The 24,843-nt window shown below is 43.2% G+C and overlaps 1 protein-coding gene across 1 annotated transcript in view; it reads left to right on the forward strand.

The window, feature by feature from the left end:
• The first annotated feature begins 3,911 nt into the window (after window positions 1-3,911).
• The window catches only part of LOC145403540 (uncharacterized), a 313,635-nt gene continuing 292,703 nt past the window's right edge, over window positions 3,912-24,843 (forward strand). The window contains exon 1 of the mRNA XM_080275212.1: window positions 3,912-3,995. Within this exon, the coding sequence (XP_080131338.1) occupies window positions 3,980-3,995 (16 nt within the window). The 5' untranslated portion in view covers window positions 3,912-3,979. The remainder of the gene's footprint in view (window positions 3,996-24,843) is intronic.

Raw genomic sequence — 24,843 nt, forward strand, 5'->3', positions numbered from 1 at the left:
AACATTTTTTCCGTTGTCATTGCCCGTTTTAAAACGTATGTATTTATATATAGCCTTTCGTCTTTATATTATCTGTCATTTATAATCTTTTATTTTTTCGACCCTTGATTATAATTGCCTTTTATTGATATTGTTTACTTTTCATTCTCTTCTCTTATCGTTTTCCATTTTTCTGTCCATTGCCAGAATATATATATTTTTCCATCGTCCTCTCACTTCGTTAATTTTTTCACTGTAATATATATTTTTTTCTAGTCATTCTCTGGCCTTTATACTGTATATTTCTCGTCCCTTTATGTTTCATTTTATCATTTTAATTCATCTTCAGGTATCCGATCAGTTTATGCTCTTTAGTCCTCCTCCTCCTCCTCCTTCTATCCGTCCCACCTTGTTCTCCCCCCTTTCCCCCCAAATCTTCTGCCCTACACCTCATCCTCCTCTTCCCATCTTCCTCCCCCGTTTCCACCTGTATCCCCCCGTCTCCCCCTTCCAGTTCTTGCTTCATGCTCTCGTTCCCATGGTGATTCCCCGCAGGCCATAACGAGGGGAAATATTTGTGTTGTTTCTCTCCCCTTGGTCATTCTAACGTCATGCATCACACCTACTCACCACATGCACCTCATTCTCGCACTCACCTCTTGCACCTCACTTTCATAACACACTCACCTCTTGCATCTCACTCTCACAACACACAACCCCACGCACTTTACCCTCACACTTACTAACCTCTTGCAACTCACTCTCACAACACACTCAACCGCCTGTATTTCGCTCTCGCAGTGCACTTAATGACCTCATACGCTTCACTCTTACAACACATTACTTCAACTCACTCCTACTACCTGTACACACACTCGTTCACCTTTTGCACCTGTCGCCTCACACTTACTCAGTTCGTGTACCTTGCAATGTGTTTACCTCCTGCTCCTTTCTCTTGACACATTAACATCATGCATCTCAGTCACATAGCACCATTATCTGCCTCATTTGTCTCGCTGTCACTATGTTCTGCACTTACAGTTATGCCACGCCTCACACACACACACACACACACACACACACACACACACACACACACACACACACACACACACACACACACACACACACACACACACACACTACCATAGTCATTCCTAGCATTCACGTCGTTAAAAATGTAACTTTAGACGTCATAAATCTTGCTTTGTTTAATAATACCAATCCTTTCATATAATACCCTGCCATTTATTATAATTACTATTATTAGTTAGGGTGTGGCAGTTCAGTTTACAGTACAGTGCAAAATGGCGTGATCACCCTTGCTTTATTTATTTATTTTTTTATTCTGATCCTCATCATAACTCTAACGACAGGCTTGCATGAGTTAGTATTAGTTATCTTCTCTGATGTGGCAGGTGAAGATTTCTGCCACCTAGTTACTCGAGTCAATGCTGTGCTAAGGTGACTCTACACTCACTGATCAACTGTTTTATTTTCTAACCTAAGGAACCGTTTACTACGTTGGGTGGTAACCATGTGACTAAGAAACGGGCGCCTGGTGGTTTATCGAGTTCGCATAGAGCAACTTATCGTAATCTCTGAACTGCCAAACCTGACCTACGCCTCTGATGGTGCTGTGTCTGATTACAATGTTGGACAGATGACTGAATTATTATTATTATTCACTGTAACAACAACAACAACAGCTGCAGTTTCATATATTTTTACCTGTTAAGTTAATGCTGTGCTAACCATCCTTGCTCTCTAATTGGTGGGGGTGTTTGGTCATGAAGCCTCTTGGTGTCAGGCACAGGTGGGGGGGAGGGGGAAGAGTGTGATTGAGGGGATGAGGGAAGGGAGGCAGACTGAGGGGAAAGGGGAAGGGGGAGAGATACTCGTACAGAGGTGAGGGTAGTGGGATGGGGGTAGAGGAGGAGAAGGACTCTGAAGAGGAAGTTTGTTGGATGGGGAGGCGACGTGGGGGGAAAACAATGAGTAACTAGGGAGAGGAGGGGAGGGGACTGGTGGAGGGGAAAGAGGGGGAGGAGGGAAAGGAAAAACGATTAGTAATTAGGTGGGGAGAGAAATAGGGGAGGGGAAGGGGTAAGGGGAAAGTGATGGGGGAAGAGGCGAGGGGAGGAAGGATGAGTGGAGGTGAGAGAGGGAGATGAAGGGGGTGGGGAGGAGAAAGCGAGGGACTAGAGCGAGGGGAAGCACCGGAGGAGTGGGTGGGGGGGATGAGGTAGGGGGAAGAGGCTAGGCTTTGTTCCTCACATCACCTCTTTCACCACAACGGCCAGGCTAGAGAAATATGGGCGTATAATTAGGTTTATTTAATTTTTCGCACGGGTGAGAGAGAGAGAGAGAGAGAGAGAGAGAGAGAGAGAGAGGATGAACTTTTACACCTGAGTAGAAAGAGAGGGAATATTATTAGCCAGGGATGGAGAAAGAGGAACGAATGGGGCGGATCCAGGAGGGGTGAAGAGGGAGAGGGTAAGAGAAGGAAGGGGTGAGGTTGGAGCAGGGAGAGAGGAGAGAAGGGATGAGGAGTAGGAGAGGGAGGACGAGAAAGGAGAGAGAGAGATAGCGGGTGGGGTAGGTGAGGAATAGGAAGGAATGGGAGGATGAAGGAATTGATGGGAAGGGTAGAGGAATGGGGAAGGATGAGAGAAAGATGGGTAGGGAAGGAATGGGGCTGGGAGGGGAGAGGAAATAGAGGGGGAATGAGGGAGGGGAAGTACAACAGAGGGGTAAGGGGAGAAATGGAGGGCGTGAGGTAAGAAGGGGGAGGATGGATAGGGGAGAGAGGAGACGTTGGAAAGAGGGGAGGGGAGAGGAGGGTTAGGGGGGATTAGATTAGTGAAGGGAGGGGAGGGGAAGGGAGGACAGGAGAGGGGAAGAAGGGAAGGTGTTTGACAGTGACAGAAGTGGTTGAGAAGGGAAAGGAAGGGAAGGGGGAGGAGATGAGGCCACCAGGTAAAGACGGTGGGATGATTGCGGCTGGGGAGGAGAGGGAAGTACCGTAGGGGAGTAGTGAGAGAAGGAGTGATGGGGAATGGGGAGATAAGGAATGGAGAAAGAGCGGTGAGTGGATACCAGTTTTGGATGATGGGGAGAAGGGGGAGGGAAAGACTGGGGAGGGAAGAGGAGGGTTGGAGAGGAGGCGAGGGAAGTGGGGGAGTAGTTAGTGGAGTGAGAAGGGATTGGAGGAGGAGAAATGGAGAGAGAGGGGAGAGTTAAAATAAGATAAAGATGGTAAGGAGGAGTAGGACAGTGGGGAATAGGGGAGACAGAAGAATGATGGGAGAGGGTGAAGAGGGGAGGCAGGTGAGAGAAGAGGGTGGGGAGCGGAGGGGGGGAGATAGTAGAGACCAGGTGAGGGGAGAAGGCTGGGAGTAGGGTAGGGAAGGGATGGAAGAAGAGAGAGAGAGAGGGTTGGAAAGGGAAGGGAAGGGCAGGAGTTGAAAGGAAAGAGGAATAGGGAGGAGAAGGAGGAGGAGGAGGAGGAGGTGGAGGTGGAGGAGGAGGAAGAGGAGGAGGAGGTGGAAGAGGAGGAGGAGGAGGAGGGGGGAGGGGAGAACGAAAGAGAGAAGGGGATGGGAGAGATGGGGGGTGTAAGAAAGGGGAGAGGAAGGAGTGAACATCAGATGAGGAAAGAAGGGTAAGGAATGGGGAGGAGAGGGAAGGGGAGGGGAGAGGGAAGGAAAGAGAAGCACTAGGTAAAGAAAGGTTGGGAGTTAGAGAGAGAGAGAGAGAGAGAGAGAGAGAGGAGAGTCATGGGGGTGGGGAAAGGGACGGAGAGGGCAGCTGGGAATGGGGTGGAGGTGGGGATGGGGCGGAGGCTAACGCAAGAGAGAGAGAGAGAGAGAGAGAGAGAGAGAGAGAGAGAGAGTGAGAGAGAGAGAGTGAGTCAGTGGTAGTGTGGCCGCCGTATCGAGCAGGTCCAAGCCAGGTCTCTCTCCGTCGCACCTGTGATACTAAACCTCTCTCTCGCACCATGGACCCCGCTGAAGGTACTCGCTCACTTTCTCTAGCTCACTTTCTCACTTTCTCTAGCTCACTTTCTCACTTTCTCTAGCTCACTTTCTCACTTTCTCTAGCTCACTTTCTTACTTTCTCTCACTCACTCTTTCGTGGTCACTTTACCCACTTTCTCTAGCTCATCCTTTCTTGGTCACTTTTTTCTCATATTCTCTATCTCACTCTCACTCTTTCACTAGCTCACTTTCTCTAGCTTACTCTCACTCTTTCGTGGTCACCTTTTCTCTCTTTCTCTCTTTCCCAGTCACTCTTTTTTTGTCTCATTCAGTAGCTGTCTTTCTTGGTCACTTTATCTCACTTCCTTCAGCTCACTCTCACTCTTTCATGATCCCACCTTTTACTCACTTTTTCTAGTTCGGTTTCTCACTTTCTGTAGCCCACTTTCACCGTTTCTCAAAATTTCTAGTTCACTTTCTCACTTTCTTTAGTCCTCGTTCTTATTTTCTCACTTTCTCTATCTCTCTTTCTCATTTTCTCACGTTTTCAGATTTACTTGTCTGCTGTCTCTTGCTTACTTTTTTCATTTTCTCACTTTCTGTAGCTCACTTTCTTTAGATCAGTTCCTCATTTTCTTTAACTTTTCATGGCTCTTCTTTTCTCACCTTCAGCCTTTGACTTTTTTTTTTTTTTTTTACACAATCAGTCTCATTTATTTTCGCTCACACTCTCATGTTCTCACACTGTCTCCTACTCACTCCTCTCTCACTATCTCTAACTCACTCCCCACTCACTATCTTTAACTCACTCCCCACTCACTATCTCTAACTCACTCCCCACTCACTATCTCTAACTCACTCCCCACTCACTATCTCTAACTCACTCCCCACTCACTATCTCTAACTCACTCCCCACTCACTATCTCTAACTCACTCCCCACTCACTATCTCTAACTCACTCCCCACTCATTATCTCTAACTCACTCCCCTCTCGCTATCTCTAACTCACTTCCCTGTCACTATCTCTAACTCACTCCCCACTCACTATCTCTAACTCACTCCCCACTCACTATCTCTAACACTCTCCCCTCTCGCTATCTCTAACTCACTCCCCTCTCGCTATCTCTAACTCACTTCCCTGTCACTATCTCTAACTCACTCCCCACTCATTATCTCTAACTCACTTCCCACTCACTATCTCTAACTCTCTCCCCTCTCACTATCTCTAACTCACTTTCACTCACTCACTATCTCTAACTCACTTTCACTCTCTCACTATCTCTAACTCACTTTCACTCCCTCACTATCTCTAACTCTCTCACTCTCTCACTATCTCTAACTCACTCCCCACTCACTATCTCTAACTCACTCCCCAGTCATTATCTCTAACTCACTCCTCTCTCACTATCTCTAACCCACTCCGCTCTCGCTATCTTTAACTCACTCCTCTCTCACTATCTCTAACTCACTCCCCACTCACTATCTCTAACTCACTCCCCAGTCATTATCTCTAACTCACTCCTCTCTCACTATCTCTAACTCACTCCCCACTCACTATCTCTAACTCACTCCCCACTCACTATCTCTAACTCACTCCCCACTCATTATCTCTGACTCACTCCCCACTCACTATCTCTAACTCACTCCCCACTCACTATCTCTAACTCATTCCCCACTCACTATCTCTAACTCACTCCCCACTCACTATCTCTAACTCACTCCCCTCTCACTATCTCTAACTCACTCCTCTCTCACTATCTCTAACTCACTCCCCTCTCACTATCTCTAACTCACTCCCCTCTCATTATCTCTAACTCACTCCCCTCTCACTATCTCTAACTCACTCCCCACTCACTATCTCTAACTCACTCCCCACGCACTATCTCTAACTCACTCCCCACTCATTATCTCTAACTCACTCCCCTCTCTATCTCTCAATCTCTCCCCTCGCACTATCTCTAACTCATTCTTCCTCGTCGTTATTTGTTATTTTTTTTATTTTATTTCACTGTTTCAACAACCTTCGCTTCTCTCTCTCTCTCTCTCTCTCTCTCTCTCTCTCTCTCTCTCTCTCTCTCTCTCTCTCTCGAGAGAGAGAGAGAGAGAGAGAGAGAGAGAGCCTTCTGCTGTGCTATCCTTTTCTCCTGCTCCTATGCACTATTATTAGGATTAAGGCCGGACCACCTCGTAGGGACCGTAAGGTCTGTGTGGTCTGTGTATCTATGTAACTCTATGTAACTCAGTCTTCCTACTCCCTCACATTTCCACTCTTAGCCTCTTCGGTCCGAGAATATCATTTATTTTATATACTCCTGGCAACAAAAATATTACTCCACCCAGTTTAGAAGAGCGCCATAACAGGGAACGGGTTAATGAATGTCGTGTCAGACTCCTTCAATTCGAAAAGTCAATTGTGCCCTAAATATAGTGTATGGGAGATAACAGAAACTAAAAATAGTAAGGAAATAGCAGAAATAAAAAAATAGACAGGAGATAGCGAGAATAAAGAAAAAGGAAAGGAGATAGCAGAAATAAGAAATGGAAAGGAGACAGCAGGAATGAAAAATGGGAAGGAGACAGCAGGAATGAAAAATGGGAAGGAGACAGCAGGAATGAATAATGGGAAGGAGACAGCAGGAATGAAAAATGGGAGGGAGACAGCAGGAATGAAAGAAAATATGTGTTAATGACGTCCTGGGACTGAAAGGGTTAAGTCATATTTGTACCATCTTCACTCTCAGTCTGGCCATCCTTATTCTTCATGCGTCCTCTGCTCCACTTCTTCTCAGTCTCTTACACACTTCCCCCCCCCCCTTTTTTTTTTTAACAATTCCACATCTCAGTACACCTTTTTTTTTTATATTTTTCGCTCATTCCACTGCTTGATTTTTCCATTTTTGTTCAGCTTTTTTTTTTCCTTTCTTACCTCCTTTTGTTTTTTCATTTTTTTTTTCTAATTCTCACCTCCCGTCACACACTTTCATTTTTCCTTTTCACCCCTCATTTGCCTCCTCAAGGTTATTCCACATTATGCTTATGAGATTACGTAGTCCGTTCCCCAAGGTCTAGCAGTCCCCTTACGCCCACCTGATGACGTCATACTCACCTGTCCCCCCCCACACCTGTCCCCCCACACCTGTCCCACTCCTGCCCTTCCACACCCGTCCCTCCACTTCGAGTATGCCACTCCACATGCCACTCCACACCTTTTACCCCACGTCTGCCACCCACACCTGTTCCCCACACCTGTCACTCCACACCAGTCCCCTCACATCTATGGTAACTCTTCACCTGCCATTCCACACCTGTCGCCGCATACCTGTTACCCCAAACATGTCACTCCACACCAGTCACTCTACACCTGCCCCTCCGCACCTGTCACTCTGTAAGTCACTCCACACCCGTCCCTCCACACGTCACCCCACACCTGTCACTCCACACCACCTGTTCCCCCACACCTGTCACTCCACACCACCTGTTTCCCCCCCCCACTGTCACTCCACATCTATCACTCCACAACTGTCAGTCTATTCCAGTCACCCCGCGCACGTCACTCCACACTAGTCACTGCAGACCTGTTACAGTACACCCGTCACTTCACACCTGTCATACCACACCTCTTACTTCACACCTGTCCCCCTCACCTGTCACCGTACACCTACCATTCAACACCCGTCACTACATTTGTCCCCCATACCTAATAATTCACATTTGTCATTCCACATTTGTTACTCCACGCGTGTCACTCCACACTAGTCCTTCTACACCTATCATTCCACACCTGTCGCTCCACATCTTTCACTCCACAACTCCCACTCCACACCTGTCGCTCCACATCTTTCACTCCACAACTCCCACTCCACACCTGTCGCTCCACATCGTTCACTCCACACCTGGCGCTCCACACCTGTCATTTCACATGTCACTCCATACCTATAATTATGTATATTTATTTGAGCTCAGTTTTTTTTTATTTCTTGAATCAGTTTCTTTTTATGGACATCCACTCTTCTTCCAGTTCTCTCTCTCTCTCTCTCTCTCTCTCTCCTTCATATCTGTGTTCTGAAGGACTCCACTTTCCTCCCAATTATATTTGGCTTCCCTCCCACTCATCTCTCTCTCTCTCTCTCTCTCTCTCTGTCTCCATAATATATTTTTTTCATTTTCTCTCCTCCTTTCCTCTCTTGCCTCTCCCACCTTTCTTTCTCTACTCTTCATCTTCTCCTGTCTTTCTTTCCCTCCTTCCTGTCCATTCTCTTGTAACTTTCTCTTCCCTCTTCCCATTCTCTCTTGTCTTTCTCTTCTCTTCTTCACTCTTCCCTCTCTGTTCCTCCCTCTCTCAAGTCTGTCCTATATTTCTCTTCCCTCTCTCTCCATTCCCTCCCATCTTTCTTCTTCCCTCCTCTCTCACTCAAATCCTCTCTCCTCCACGACCTTCCGTTTCCCCTTCACCCTCCGGCAAAGTCTCTCTCTCTCTCTCTCTCTCTCTCTCCTTTATATCTGTGTTTTGAAGGACATCACTTTTGCATCCAATTATATTTGGCTTCCCTCTCTCTCTCTCTCTCTCTCTCTCTCTCTCTCTGTTAATTAGAGGATGGTCGTGAATGATTATGAATAATTTCCTATAATTGTCCAGAGCGCGTGGGGAAAAAAACTGGAAAAAAAAAATGGATCTCTAATGGATGGCTGTTATTATGACGTACTGAAATAAAAGAGAGAGAAAAATATATATGTTTGTTTTTTAATGTCTCTGAAAATTGACTTTGAGTGATGAAAAAGTTATAGGAGTATGGGAGGGAGGAAGGGAGGTGGTAGGGAGGAAGGGGGATGGGAGGGAGGAAGAGCAGGGGAAGGGAGGGAGGAAGGAATGGGGATGGAGGGAAGGGAGAGAGGGTGGGAGGCAAGGAGGAGGATGGAAGGAAGGTAGGAATCTGAAATGAAGAAAGAGAGGGAAGGAAGACGAAAAGGGAAGAGTATGGGTTGAGTGAAGGAGAAATTGGGTACGAAGGAGGCGAGATAGGAGGGAAGTTAAAGAATGGTGGAAAAGAAAGAGAGAGAGAGAGAGAGAGAGAGAGAGAGTTTCAGAATCCCCCCCCCCCCGAAGGTGTTGAAGGCGAAGGAGAAAAGGTAAAAGTGATGGATGAATTGCGAGAGGAAATGAGGCCAGTAGGGAGGGATTGGCAGGAAGGAGGGAAAGAAGGAGTGAGTGAGGGAGGAAGGAAGTGGTGTGTGAGAGAGAGGAAGATGAATGATTTTTGAGAGAGGGAAATGAGGTTGGTAGGGAGGGATTGGCAGGGAGGAGGGAATGAGGAAGTGAGTGAGGGAGGAAGGAAGTGGTGAGAGAGAGAGAGAGGAAGATGAATGATTTTTGAGAGAGGGAAATGAGGTTGGTAGGGAGGGATTGGCAGGGAGGAGGGAATGAGGAAGTGAGTGAGGGAGGAAGAAGTGGTATGTGAGAGAGAGGAAGATGAATGATTTTTGAGAGAATAGAGAGAAGAATATGTAGTGTTTGTGTTCTTCTATATCAATCAGTCAGTCAGTCAGTCTATCTATCTATCTATCTATCTATCTGTCTATATCTGTGCAGAGAGAGAGAGAGAGAGAGAGAGAGAAGGAATAGCACGATTGTAAAGAGGGAGGGAGGGAGGGAGGGAAGAAGGGATAGAGAGAGAGACAGAAAGGAGGATGTTTTTCAGGAAGGAGGGGAAAGAGAGACGAAGAAAAAGAGGGAAATGGATGTCTGAAGGAAAAAAGTGAGGGAAGAGGAAGGGAGAAAGAAGGGGAGGGAGAGAGGAGAATAAAGAGGATGAGGTAAGGAGGAAGAAGAAAGAGGGAGGGAGGAGGAGGAGGAGAAGGTCTAAGAGAAAGTTTGGATGGGGAGAAGAGGAACGATAGAAATAAAAGGATGGATGGAGGGAGGGAGGGAGGGAGAGGACACAGAGGGAGTTAGGGAGGGGAAAGGAAGAAGGGGGAGGAGAGGGAAGCCTAATAAGACGGAGGGAGAAAAGGAGGGAGGGAGGGGGAGAGAAGAAGAGGGGGGAGAGGGAGTGGCAGGAAAGATACTACAGTGAAGAATGTAGTGAAGATGAGGGAGGGAGGGAGAGGGAGAGAAAAGAAAATAAGAGATACGAAGTTACTGATAAGAGAGAGAGAGAGAGAGAGAGAGAGAGAGAGAGAGAGAGAGAATATTAAAAATACAGACATTTCATAATTCACGTTTGTCCAGCCTTAACGTGTAATGAAATGATTATTCTGTAGATATCCTTGTCACAGCATTAGAAGAAAAAAATAATATAACACATCACCCCGCACTCTTCACCTCCCCACACTCCACATTTCCTGTCACCTGCTCTCGCTTCCCCTCACCCCTCACCTCCCCTTATCTCTCACCTATCCTCAGCTCTCACCCCTCCTTATCTCTCACCTCCCTTAACCCTCACCCCTTCTCCCCCCTCTCCTCCCCTCACCCTTCCTCCCCCCTCTCCTTATCTCTCACCTCCCGTACCCCTCACCCCTTCTTATCCCTCACCACCCCTCACCCCTCCCCTCCCCGCACCCCAAGTCAACGCTTTCCATTCTACTCAGCAGTTGTAAATGCAATGACCGTGTATTTACGTATGCATAAAATGAATTCATGTGTGTATACAGCTGCTCATGTGCATACGTGTGGAGAAAATTGTGTTTGTGTGTGTGTGTGTGTGTGTGTGTGTGTGTGTGTGTGTGTCTGTGTGTGTGTGTGTGTGTGTGTGTGTGTGTGTGTAATCTGAGGCACGAGTCAGTGTGAAGGTCATGTGCTACAGGCAGTTTCGAATCCCCAAGAGGCAGCTGCAAACATTTCAGTCATATACACGTACTGCAACAAGAGCTATGATGATTTAGAAGAGAGAGAGAGAGAGAGAGAGAGAGAGAGAGAGAGAGAGAGAGAGAGAGAGACTGTAAAATGTCAAGAAATTTATTATATTTGTACATATGTCTGTATGTTCATCTTCGTAAGTGTACAGGGAGAGAGAGAGAGAGAGAGAGAATATTCATCTACTTAAGCGTATGTACAGTAGATGCACCGGTTTGTTTTCGTTGTTGTCGCTGCCGTTGTTGTTGCTGTTGTTGTTGTTGTCGCTGTCGTTGTTGTGTGTGGGGGTCACGTAGACACGAACCCGATAGACTGGCCAAATCCCACCACTTTACAGAGACGCGTCAGGAAAGGCTTTGTTGAGGCGTGTTGAAGGATTCCCTTGTGAGAGTGAGGTGAGCGTGACGTGAGGGTGAGTAAATGTGGTGTAGTGAGAGGAATGGCTTTACAGTGATGGCAGTGTGTGATGTGAGAGTGAGGTGTCCGAGATGAGTGTGTTGTGAGTGAGGTGCCTGAGGTGTGTGTGCTGTGAGAGTGAGGTGAGTGTGTTTTGAGTGAGGTGCCTGAGATGAGTGCTGTGAGAGTGAGGTGAGTGTGTTTTGAGAGTGAGTTGCCTGAGATGAGTGTGTTATGAGTGAGGTGCCTGAGATGAGTGTGTTGTGAGTGAGGTGAATGTGTTTTGAGAGTGAGGCGCCTGAGATGAGTGTATTGTGAGAGTGAGGTGAGTGTGTTTTGAGAGTGAGGTGCCCGAGATGAGTGTGGTGTGATGTGAGGCACGGCATTACAGTGAAGGCAGAGAGTGTTTTTGAGAGTGAGGTAATGAGGTGAGTGAGTATGAAATGAGAATGAGGTGCAGGAAGTAAGCGTGTTTTGGTGTGAGAGGTATTTCAGTGAGGGAAAAGTGGGTTGTTTTGGCGTAGAATTTTGTGTTAGCAACGGTGTAGAGAACGACACAGGCCAGAGGGTAGGCTTGGATGGAGGACTGTTAAGGGAGTTTCTGTGGGGTGCATATGCAATTGCTGGAAGGAAGGTGGTGGTGGTTGGCAGGGGATGTTTTTGTGGTGTGTTGGCAATTGCTGGGGATGGTGGTGGTGGTTGGCAGTGGATGTTTTTGTGGTGTGTTGGCAATTGCTGGAGGGTGGTGGTGGTGGTTGACGGGGGATGTTTTTGTAATGTGTTGGCAATTCTTGGAAGAGGACGGTGGTTGTTTTAGGATCGTGTGTGTGTAAAGGTTTCGGATAGTAGTGGTGGCCGTGTGTTTGTGTAGCGTAGTGGGTGGGAGGAAGGAAAATCTTGGGAGTGTCTTCATACCGATGCTTAAGTTTTGCGTTTTTGAAAGTCATTTTTTTCACTACTACTTCTTTGTGTTTTATTTTTATTATCGCCTCTTCTTTGTGTTGTTTTTTTAATCGCTTCTTTGTGTTGTTAGTTTCCCGTCATCCCGTCTTCTTTGTGTTTTGTGTGTGTGTGTTTTTTAATCGTTTCTTTGTGTTCGTATCCCCTTTCTTTATACCAGAACTTGTTGTCACTCCCTCTCGTCTTTATTTCCGGGTTGATTGGCCTGAAAATTTACGTGTTTGTACCTGAACTCGCAGAAAACTGATGAAAAATTGGACGTGAAAAAGCCAAAGTTGAATGTGGAAAAATGGTGCTAAAAAAATTGAGGCTGATTTTGTGACTCTGTGGTGTTATTCCTTTTGCTCTCTTTTCAGGTAAGTTATAAAGGAGGGATGTGGAGTTGAGGACGTGGCATTGAGTAGGTGAGTTGAGAGGGAAGGGAGTTTAGACCAAGTTGAAATAGAAGGAGGTTAGGTTACGGTATGGTTTAGCCAGTGCAAGATGTTTATTTTTTCTTTCTATCTCGACAGTCTCGTGTCTCTTTTTCACGTCTGTTTTTTTTCTTTTTTCTGTGTCCTTTTCATTCATTCATTCGTTCATTCATTCCTTTCATCGTCTCTCTCTCTCTCTCTCTCTCTCTCTCTCTCTCTCTCTCTTTCTGTCATACATAACCCCATATATTATTCCATCTCGTCCCGTCGCTCTCATAGTGCAAGTCTGAACGGTCTAAAGCATATTCTGAAATAATATTCTTTTGTATTTTGTTTTGCTGTTTGCGTGCCAGGGAAAAAATTGATGTGTGTGTGTGTGTGTGTGTGTGTGTGTGTGTGTGTGAGAGAGAGAGAGAGAGAGAGAGAGAGAGAGAGAGAGAGAATTAGGTTTTGGCGTTCTGTATATATCAAGAGTTTCAGACTAATGATACCTAATTGGGTGGCACGTAATTAGTGTCGATTATAGATTTGCAATGAGTCATTAGGCTTTAATACCCTTGATACGTGTGGGGTTTGGAGTTAATGAAGCCAGATGCCAAACCACTTAATTATATGGACTAATTAGCGGCGTCTCGATAACCTCTGACCTAGTTTCCAGGGGGTGTAAAGGAACTATTGATTGCACTGGGATTCTTGAAGTGTTTACTGTCGAGTCATTGTTGTTAAGGTTTGTTTTCTGCTTCTCTTTTTCCTTGTTCTTCCGTCAGATAATAATAACAATGATAATAATAATAACAATAATAATAATAGTAGTAAAAGTAATAATAATAACAACAATAATAGTAGATGACGATAATAATACAGTAATAATAATAATAATAATAATAGTAATAATCATAACAACAGCAGCAACAACAACAATTGCAACAAATTTCCTCTCGCTGCCGAAATATGTTTTTGCCGAAAGTTCAAAATACATGGAAAATTCTTCTCTCATTGTCTTCCCGAAAGAGAGAGAGAGAAAGAGAGAGAGAGAGGGAAGTTACGAGAGGGAAATTATCGCAAATACGTAGATGAGGGAGGGTTACTTGGGCCCTTATTTTCGTCAGTCAAGAAAAATCCAAGAAAGTCTTAAAGATGCAGAATAAATCGGCAAGGAAAAGGCGTTTGAAAGTTTCCCTGAGGCGAGGTGAATGGCTACGACCCTTGGAGGAAAAACCGGTGGATGTTCCGTGTGACTGGTCGTGTGGAAATAGATGGATGTACGGTCATGAGCAAAAGTTACAGCCCACCATCTCCTGCCAGCATTGTGTTCTACCTTTCCATATTTGTCATTCCTCCCCGAACCTACACGAATATCGGAAAGTATCGCTCATTTTCGTAGCTGCCCTTCTGTTGCGTGTTTTATATTGTTATCACGTAAACATTCACGTAGTACACTTCACATTGTACATTTCACGTAGCACATTTCACGATCAAGGCTGGCTATGCAGTATGAACGAGACTTGCAATGTTGATAATACAGTTGCGGTCAATAATTCCTTTACGGCATCTCCAGACTGTAAAAATGTGGTCCCGCTAGCATAGGGGTCTAAGAGGCACCCATTCCTGACCACTTAAGTTGACATAGTGAGCCTTCATGTTCTCTTTACGTCACTTGTAATATTATCTGCATTTCACTTGTATCTCTTAAATACCAACACAATTTTCCACAGTAACATGCAGAATTATACCATGCCTTCCGTACTATAACGTCTGTTGTGTAGGTTATTCTCATTGGTTGCAGACGATTTTATTCAGCTGATTGGAGAGCCCCCTGGTGGTGAAGGGGTTGATGGTGGCTATGTCTAACCCCTCCAAGTATCCCCCCCAAAAAAAAAAATATATATATATATATAAGCTGAATAAAATCGTCAGGGAAACAGGAGACTAAAATAAAGATAACGTCATTGGGCTGCAGGGGTTAATACATGGAGGAGTGTGGCGTGGAGTGGTAGGAGGAGTAATACAAGTGAGTTCAAAGGAGTACAAAGAAAAGCATTTAACAACATCTGATGGTTTTTTCGAGGTTGTTTGTTATAAGGTTTGTTATAACTAAGGTAACTAAATCATAGACAAGGATAGTAAGGCAGGGACATGAGGGAGGGAGGCGTGGATTGATAGTAAGAGGAAGGGTACGTGAGGGAGGTAGGCGTGGATTGATAGCAAGAGAAAGGGTACATGAAGGAGGGAGGCGTAGATTGATAGTAAGAGGGAGAGTACATGAGATAGGGAGGCGTGGATAGGTTGCAAGATGAAGAGAGAGCCGTGGATTATGAAGAGGAAGGGTATATGAGGGAGGGCGGCGTGGGTTGGAAGGGCCCTCGTACTCTCTTCCACTATATTTAACTTCAGGCTCATAAATTTTCTCCTTGATTACCTGGTCAAATCACCGACGTCAGCTGATTCAATTACGATGCCTCATTTAACATTCGGTAGGTGTGAACGCGGGTTTTTATATTGATTTTATAACCCCCCCCCACACACACACACTATTTACCTATCTATATATCTGTCTCTCTGTGTCTGTGTTATATTTATTTTGCGAAGCGTTACCCTATTTCCTCCCTGTTCGTTTTGTGTTAAAGTCTTCCGTACAGTTCCCTCTCGAAATTGTCCTTATTAAAGTTAGGCGATTTTGTTCAGGTTGTGAACGCCTTTTGACGAGTTAGGAATCACCCTCGTCATTCCCAATTCTGTTTTATTCTACCCAGTGCCATACGATTCAGTTAATATTGCAAATTACCCCTCGTTAGGAAGGGATAAAAGTCTTGTTCCGTAACCTATATATATATATTGCACTGACCTCTGTATTTTATTCCTGCTATTACCAAGCGATAATTTCCAGTCTAGAATACACCTGTCGCAGTAAACAAGTCACAAATTATATCTTTCACTCCCTTCGGTATTGAGATGCCCTTGTCGTCTTATTCCTGCCACCGTCTTGAGATTTCTTCAGTCAAGATATATCTCCCTCTTAGTAAAGGACTTAGGAATGGTCTCCCAGGATCCTCTCCAGTGTGATGTTCTCTCCTTATTCTTGCTACCTCCAGGCTGAACTTAATCTGAGCAAAGGCCACTCGTAATTAAGGGGTACAGTTCGTAAAGGTTTAATTGACGTGGATTGTAATAATGAATGAATAAATGAATGAACAAATAAATAATAGATAAATAAATGAATGAATGCATAAGTAAATAAGTAAATGAGTTAATGAATGAAAAAATAAATAAATGAGCGAATGAATGAATGAATGAATAAACAATTGAATAAATAAATAAATGTTTTTCCGTTCACTATGATGCCGTACTTTTTAATATTTCTCAGCCTACCACTAAGTGATTTATTGTAGTTGGAAAGAACAAGTATCGGAGATATTAATGTGTGCTTTATCTAACCCTTCCCTTTTAAAATGTAATCCACACCTTAAAAATAGCAATAAACAAATAAATAAATAAATCTTAATGATGAGGCAAATCTTTGGGAAGCCTGAATTAAGCTCAGGTGTAATGCTAATATTTTTGCTTTTTTGTTTATTATTATTATTATTATTATTATGTGTTCACTTGTGTTTCTTGTTTTATTTCTCCCGTTTACGTTATTTGCCGAAGCGAACGTAAAGTGATCCATCATTATTTTTAACCTTTGGAAGTTTGAACTCGGCTCGGGGATAATGGTGGTTTTTTTACTTTTTTTTTTTTTTTTTTTTTTTTAATGGCAGAGTTGTATCAGATTTTTTTTTTTTTTTTTTTTATGTACGGTAGGCGACAGTAAATCGCTCCAGTTGTTAAGGTCACGTCACATTGAGCTCAAAAATGCACATATTCTGATGCAAATTGACGGATCGTGGAGGTCTGGATAAAACTAAAAGAAAAAAAAAATTGTCTCATTGGGCATCATTCTAGGCACAGTCCGTTTAAAAGTGCCAGGCATAATATTGGTGAGAAGGAGAATTACAATGGCTCTAACTTAGCCATATCAATCGGAGTGTTCTTCTGACTTTTACGTCGACCTGCATAATCGGAAAATCTGCATGAAAAAGTTATTGTATTCTGTGTGGCTTAGGAGACTTCAGGGATTTATTTTGTTTATTTTACTCTCTCCCTCCCATACTGAGGCTATCTCTGTCGGTACTAGAAATATATTAATGACATAAAAGAGAATATTGAAGTATTCTGTATTGTATGTAATAAATCACTAAGGAAGAGGCGCTACGAAGCTTTTTACCCCACGTACCGTAAAATACGACCCTATTTTAGCTTATTCCGACCTAAGTATGATGAAGCCCAAACACAGTTTGAAAAGTATGTTGGGTACGAAAGATCACTATACTGGGTTTCCAAAATCATCGCTCACTGTCTTCTCATTAAACTTGTGAAAAATAGTTAATTATGCCCGAAACTGTGTGAAGCAGGCATGGGAAAAATTAGCATCTTCGTTATTAAATGTTTTAGCAGTGTGAACCCCAAACGATGGAAATCTATGCTGAACTGAATGAAATCGTCTGGAGGTGGCCAATATGAAACCTAACCTGGAAATCTCTGCCTGTGGAAAATGTGTTGTGCCCTAACGTGGAAAAAAAAAAAAAAAAAAGTAATGTTTAAGCTTCTCGAGTTGAGTTTTTGGCGATACGGGGTTCATGGAAGATATGGCGAAGACTAATGTGAATTGATTTGTAGGTCAATGAGTACTTCACATAGATTAGCTGTAGTGTCCTAAAGCTAGTTGTATTTCAGAAAGACATGTTTTTTTTTATATATATTCCAAAGTCGATTTATATGTGTATGAAATGGAAGAGGGCGTGCTGAAGTATGGGTATGCAAATTTAAAGGTCAGTAGCTATTATAGTTTTGACTTGGGTAAAAGAAAAAGGAAAACGCAGAAAATTCAGTCTTAAACCTTACATCATATTTGTAACGTATGTCGTGGTATGATTTATGATTTATGTCTCAGTCCTTCTTAGAACATCATGTGGTGTCTGTCAGAGTCCCCCGTGGAACAGTCTGTGATGCATGTCGCAGTTCTAGGGGTAAGATACATCATTGTGCTGAAGGGGTCAGGAGGGTGAGCGTAGATGTACCACCGATTCTAATATTTGTCAGGCATACGGTGTGTGTGTGTGTGTGTGTGTGTGTGTGTGTGAGAGAGAGAGAGAGAGAGAGAGAGAGAGAATGTGTGTGTGTGTGTGTGTGTGTGTGTGTGTGAGAGAGAGAGAGAGAGAAAGAATGTGTGTGTGTGTGTGTGTGTGTGTGTGTGTGTGTGTGTGTGTGTGTGTGTGTGAGGGTATTTTATAGGTTTGTTTGTCGCTGCTCCTTGACTCTCATCTTTAAACAGTTCTGGTGTCTGGGGGGCGACGTCCTTCCCGCCTAACGATGTATGTCAGTCTGTGTGTGTGTGTGTGTGTGTGTTAGCTGTGTGTACTTTTGTTTGTACATTGTTAGAGTGAGTTGTAAGTGTTGGTGTGTCTGTGATAATACGTTTGAATGTGCGTATGTTTGTGTGCGTATTTCATTGTGCGTGTATTTGTGTTTTTGTGTGTGTATATGTCTGTCTGTATGTGTCTGTGTGTGCGATTGTAGCAGCGTATAATTGTATATGTCTGTGTGTATTTTTTTGGTCATACTTATGTTTGTATGTGCGTTTTTTGGTTGTGCGGTCATGTATGTTTATGTATGTGTTCTTATATGCCTGTACATACTAATTCTCTCTCTCTCTCTCTCTCTCTCTCTCTCTCTCTCCCTCCCTCATATCTTTTCACAGTCTCGCTCTTAATTCAGATTTCCCCAGAGGCGAGAAAGTTTTTGTTAGTCTTGTACCTTTTTTCCTGTGTGTGTGTGTGTGTGTGTGTGTGTGTGTGTGTGTGTGTGTGTGTGTGTGTGTGTCAACGTAGCACTTCTCAGGCTATGGAAAAAACTGTGAAATATCTGTGACAAGGAGACCCAAGGTTTTTCTTGCATTAATATATGCTCTCCCTGTGTTCTTTTGACCTCCCCCTCCCTCCCCTCTAGCCCTCCCCTACCTCCCAACCCTCCCCTCTCCCCCTAGCCCTCCCCTCTCCCCCTCCCGTCCCCCAACCTCCACTCCGTCCTCCCCCTCATCCTTCTTCCCCCTCTCATTCTCTTCCCCTCTCACCATTTTCCCTTTCTCACCCTTCCATGATTTTCTCTTCTGATTTTTCCCGCCGACAAGGAGAGTATGTTTTCACCCCTGTTTGTTTGTTTGTTAGTTTGGCTGTTTGTAGGATTACTCAGAAGCTAATAGAGAGGTTGTGGCCAAATTTGGTGGGTAGGTAGCCCATGTCTCAGGGAACAATCGATTAACTTTTGGGACCGATCCGGGTCGTTTTACAGATTTTGGATCCCGAGAGCATTTTTTGCGAAACCCTGATCATTGATGGGAAAACCTAACCCATTATGAGGAGTGGTTTGGAAATACCGGTGCCCTTGTCGGAGAGATGCGCTCCCCTGAGTGCCCCTCTAGTTGTCTCTGTTTCATGCTTGCCGGTTTGTTTTGTAGTCATTATTTTTTCTGTTTTCGTTTTCATTTGGGTTGATGATTTTTGTTTTCTTTATTACAATATGTTTTGAGGAAAGATAGGTTAATAGAAATACGGAAAAATAAATAAATATATATATATATATATATATATATATATATATATATATAGAGAGAGAGAGAGAGAGAGAGAGAGAGAGAGAGAGAGAGAGAGAGAGAGACGAAGAAAAGAAGAAGAATGGTGTTAGGGAGGTGGCAGGGCGGGAGGGGAAAAAAATGTATTCTCAGCTGAACATCATCATCTCGAGATACACACAAAAGATTCCATTTGTTGCCCTAAACAGCTTCAAATTCTCAGCCTGTCAGTTCTTATGTAAATATTCTTGTACTTTCTAGAATATTATTTGTGTATTTGTGTACCCTGTGTATTAGTGGGAAATGAGATGTGATGACGATGATGGTGGTGGTGATGATGATATTATGCCGATGATGATGGTGGTGGTGGTGGTGGTGGTGGTGGCGGTGGCGGCGATGATGATGATGATGATGATGATGATGGTGGTGGTGGTGATGATGACTATGATGATAATAATGATGATGGTGGTGGTGGTAGTGATGATGATAATGATGATGATGATGATGATGAAGGAAGAACGTTTATATATACATTAATGAACCTTAGAACCAACATTTCTTATACAGCGTTCCATTATTTCTCTTCTTGTGTGAATTTGCCTTTCCTCTCGCTCCGTCGCTCCCTCATCACCTCCTCTTTTTTTTCCCTCTTCACACTCATCTCCTTTTATATCATTTCCTCTTTTAATTAACGTCTTTTTTTTCCTCTGTCTTTCTTACCCCTCTTACTTCTTCTGTTGTAATTATTTTCCTCCTTTTTATTTACGATTTTCTTTCCTCTTTTTTATTTACGATTTTCTTTCTCCCTCTTTTATCCATTGTTTCACTTTTTCCTCTGGCTCTCCTCATTTGGCTTTTTTCATACTCTCTCTCTCTCTCTCTCTCCCTCTCTCTCTCTCTCTCTCTCTCTCTCTCTCTCTCTCTCTCTCTCCATGAGATAATCAGTCACCCGTCGTCCTGTCTCCCTGGCACTCTTCCTGCCTCTCTTCCTGTCTTCCTCTCTACCTCTCTGTCTTCCTTCCTGCCTAGTCATCAGTTTATATATCACCCTGACAGCCTCCTCATGCCACTCTTTCTCCCTCACCTACTAATCCTCAGCCAGTCAGCCTCCCTACATTTGTCTACCTTCCTTCATGTCATCCTGCCTACCTACCTTCCTCCCAGCCTAACTCAACTAATCTGCTGGCTTCTTACCTCTCTCAGCCTAATCGTCAACTAATCTGCTTGCCTGCCTGCTTCTCTCTGTGTATTCCTTTCTCCTACCTTCCTCATTACCTGCCAGTTAGCCTACCTGCCTTCCTCTCTGCCTGCCTGCCTGCCTACCTATTTCTGTGCCGGTCTCCCTGCTTGTTCCTCAGCTTATCTGCTTTTCTTCTTGCTTGTCTACCAACCTGTCTGCCTTCTTACCTGGTGGATGCCTTTCCTGTCTTCCTGCTTCCCTCTACCTTTCTGCTTGCTTGCCTTCCGCTCTCTGTCTGCTTGCTTGCCTTCCTCTCTTTCTGTCTGTTTGCATGCCTTCCTCTCTTTCTGTCTGCTTGCTTGCCTTCCACTCTCTATCTGCTTGCTTGCCTTCCGCTCTCTATCTGCTTGCTTGCCCTCCTCTCTATCTGCCTCCCCTCCTCCCTGCCTAACCCTGAGCTAATCTACCTGCCTGCCTGCCTCCCAGTTCCCGAAGTTTGGCGGAATGATGGTCGAATGTATAAAGTTGGCCCGATGATGATGTGTAAGCTGATTATACCCGCCCGGCTGCTCTAACAACTATATTTCCTGCAGTTTTCCCCATGTTTGTGCTGTTCTTGTGCGTATTATGGGGCACATGATGAGGCCTGGGCAATGATTGAGTGATTCTGGGTGAGTGATGTTCGTGGTCTGATTATTGGGGTCATTATGTGGGTATTTTCTGAAGCACCTGTTTAGCTTTGTGGTCTGATTTGGTTTACTGGTCTTATTTCTTTCCTTATAAATTTTTCTTCCCTTTATCGTTTTTCTTCATATTAATTTTTTGCCTCATTAATTTTCTTGGTATTAAATTTTCTCCGTATTTATTTTGCCCTTGATAATTTTTTCCTCTTTCATTTTTTTATTATTCATTTTGTTCCCATTTAATTTTTCTCCAGTATTTTTTTCTTCATTCGTTTTCTACTGTTAATTTTTCTATCTTCTTTGTTATTAATTTTGCTCCTAATTAGTTTTTTCCCTTATAATTACCGTATTAAATTTTTTTCATTCCTCATTTTTCCCGTAATAAGTTTTTCTGCCTTCATTATCTCCTCTTTTCCTGTCAGTTTTCACCTTATTTATTTTTCTCATTAATCTTTGTTTATTTCTGTTTATCCCTCTCTTATTATTTATCAGGTTATTTACAGTGACGAAGGCCAGATAATGATGGGGTGATTCTGTGTCAGGGTTGTTAGTGCCAAACTGTGGGTCATAATGATTTACTTAATATCTGAATTGCCTGTTGACTCTTCTCCCTTGTTTGAGGTGAAAGGAATAGAGTGATATGGAAGTCATAGAGAATGGTAGATAGATAGATAGATAGATAGATGGTAGATAGATAGATGGATAGATAGGTAGCAGATTGATAGATAGATAGATAGATATATGGCTATGATGATAGGCTGTTCCTATATGAGTGTTTTTTTTAGAGGTTGTTAAATTATCTAGAAGTTGTCTCAAACTCATTAATTTGTCGTAGTTTTCTTGAGGTGAAGACTTTAGAGGTCACAGATAGATAGATAGATAGATAGATAGAGAGAGAGAGAGAGAGAGAGAGAGAGATAGATATGGTGATAGACTGTTCCTGTGTGTGTTTTTTTTCTTAGAAGTTGATAATAGTTGTTAATTATTTGCAAATTGTCTGAAACGTCTTAATTTTTCTTCATTTTGTTGACATAAATTTGGAGGTCACATGATAGATAGATAGATAGGTAGATAAATAAATAGATGGATAGATAGATAGAGTGGTTCCAAGTGGTATTAGAATCTGAATACATTTAATAATTATCTTCATACTTTTTAAACACATACCGGTACCTGCTTTGCTTATACTGAGGTGAAGAATTTGACAGCCCCATGATGACGATAGATAGAATAGATAGATATAGCGATAGATTGACCCTGTGTGAGTGTTATTAGAGCCTTAATGAGGGTGCTAATGACCTGCATATTGTCTGAAAGAGTAATTATCTCTTCCTCCATTGTTTTGTGTGGCTGGGGATTACAGTGGTATGTTTGAGGTCCATAGGGGAATGATAGATAGAAAAGATAGATAGACTGGTAGAAAAATTAGATAGATTGATAGAGTGATAGAAAAAATAGAATGATAGAAAGATAGAAATACTAGATAGACTGATAGATAGAAAAGATGGGTGGAATGATAGACTGGCTCTAGATATAATAATAGATAAAGAAGGTAGATAGAATGATAGATAGAATGATCGATAGAAAAGATAGATGGAATGATAGACTGGCTCTAAATATAATAATAGATAAAGTAGGTAGATAGAATGATAGATAGAAAAGATAGATACAATAATAGACTGATCTTGCATTAGTGATTAAAAGCCTGATTATGTTTGGTAATGATCTTCTACACATTTTATTTTATTATATTTATTTATTTATTTAAAGCTCCCGGAGATTAAAGGGAAGAATATGAACACCACAGAATAATATTAAATGGAATAAGTAGACTAGATTAAATAGAAATAAATGGAAGTAATGGTTGGATGATCGTGTGTGTGTGTGTGTGTGTGTGTTAGGGCCTGGATGTGGTCGGAAAAAAAAATAGTGTGATTTTTTTTTTTTATTATAAGGGATTAGGGTGAACAGTGTGAAGAAAAATACAATGTGGGACTGAGCTTGTGTGAGTACAGTTAAAGCCAGTCTAATGCTCGCTAATGGTCTATCTATCTGACTGTATATTTGTTTATCTATCTGTCTGTCTATCTATCTATCTATTTTTTCAGAAACATCTCTCCTCCATTGATTTGTGATACTGAGGATTAAGGGACAGAATTTGGTTTTCTTGAGACAGTAGTAGATAGAAAAGTAGATAGAATGACAGACAGATCCTTCACCAGCCTGATTATAAGTGCCAGTGACTAGGAAATTGTTGGACACTTTATCAAACAACTTCTAAGCCGATAAAAATAATTGCTTGACGGTAGGAAGGACAAAAATAAGTGGAGGTATGCATTCTGTGAGAGTGCGACTGGCGTTGGTTTGAGTTTTATGGGCTCTAGTTTAAGTGTGTGTGTGTGTGTGTGTGTGTGTGTGTGAGAGAGAGAGAGAGAGAGAGAGAGAGCAAACACAAACATATCTTTTTATTTATCTTTCTTTCTGTCTTCTGTCTGGGTATCTGTTTGTTTGATGCTCATTTTGTAACTCCAGTGTTCGTCTAGCTGAAACAAAAATGCCTCTCTCTCTCTCTCTCTCACACACACACACACACACACACACACACACACACACACACACACACACACACACACACACACACACACACACACACACACACACACACACACACACACACACACACATATCCCATTACGCCAAAAGTGTCGTCAGCAAAAAGGACGTTATGGGGAGAGGATGAATGGGGGGAGAGGAGTGGGGGAGGAAGGGGGGAGGAAGGGAAAGAGGGTAGAGGTGATAAGGGGATTTGGGGAGAGATAGGAACTGAGAGAGAGAGAGAGAGAGAGAGAGAGAGAGAGAGAGAGAGAGAGAGAGAGAGAGAGAGAGAGGAGTTGAGTGGAAGAGGAAAGCAGTGAGTTGAGTTGACGGGGAAGAAGGAGGGAAGGAAGAAAGGTTGGAGATGAGGTGGGGTGTGAAAGGAAGAAGGAAGATTTCGCAGGGAGGAGGAAGGGGGAGAGAAATAATAGGATGGGAGATGGGAGAGAGGGAGGTATAATAGGGGTGGAGGGATGAGGATGGGGAGGGAAGGAGAAATAATATGGAAAGAAAAAAGAAGGGGGGGAGGAGGAGAGTTGGGGAGGAAGGAGTAAAGGAAGAAACGGTATGGAGGGTAGCGAGAGAAATGGAGAGAGAAAGGAAGAAGAGGAGAGGAGGAAGGGGGTAGGGAGGAAAGGGGGGAGAGGGGTGAGGGGTGAGGGGGAGGGGGGAGAAAGAGGGTGAGGGGAGAGGCGTAATTAATATTAGCCACGCAAAAATACATAAATTAATACAAACCCGCCTGGCCATCTGCGCCGCCAATATAACGCCAGCATGCACCAAAAAAATCACGATATTTTGACATTAATTATTTTCCATATTTTTTTATTTTTCCCTGGTATTTTTTCTCTGGCAATTATTTTTTATTTTTTTTTGTTTAACTTTTTCCCTGATTTTTTTTTTCTCTGGCAATTATTTTTCATCGTTTTTTGTGCATTTTTCCCTGATATTTCTCCTCTGGTTTGTTCCTCTCACCATGTTATTTTTTTTTTCCTTCCGGGTATAATGTTTCTTTGGCTGAGTATATCTGTCTGTCTGTCTATCAGTCTGTCTATCTGCCCTTCTATCTATGTAACCGGGATAGTTTTTTTTTTTTTTCCCTGCTGTTTAATTTTATATGCCTAGGATTTTGGTTAATTT

The sequence above is a fragment of the Coenobita brevimanus genome, chromosome 61 (assembly GCF_032717465.1).
Source record: "Coenobita brevimanus isolate Jiangsu-jjx chromosome 61, ASM3271746v2, whole genome shotgun sequence".
Lineage (NCBI taxonomy): Eukaryota > Metazoa > Arthropoda > Malacostraca > Decapoda > Coenobitidae > Coenobita > Coenobita brevimanus.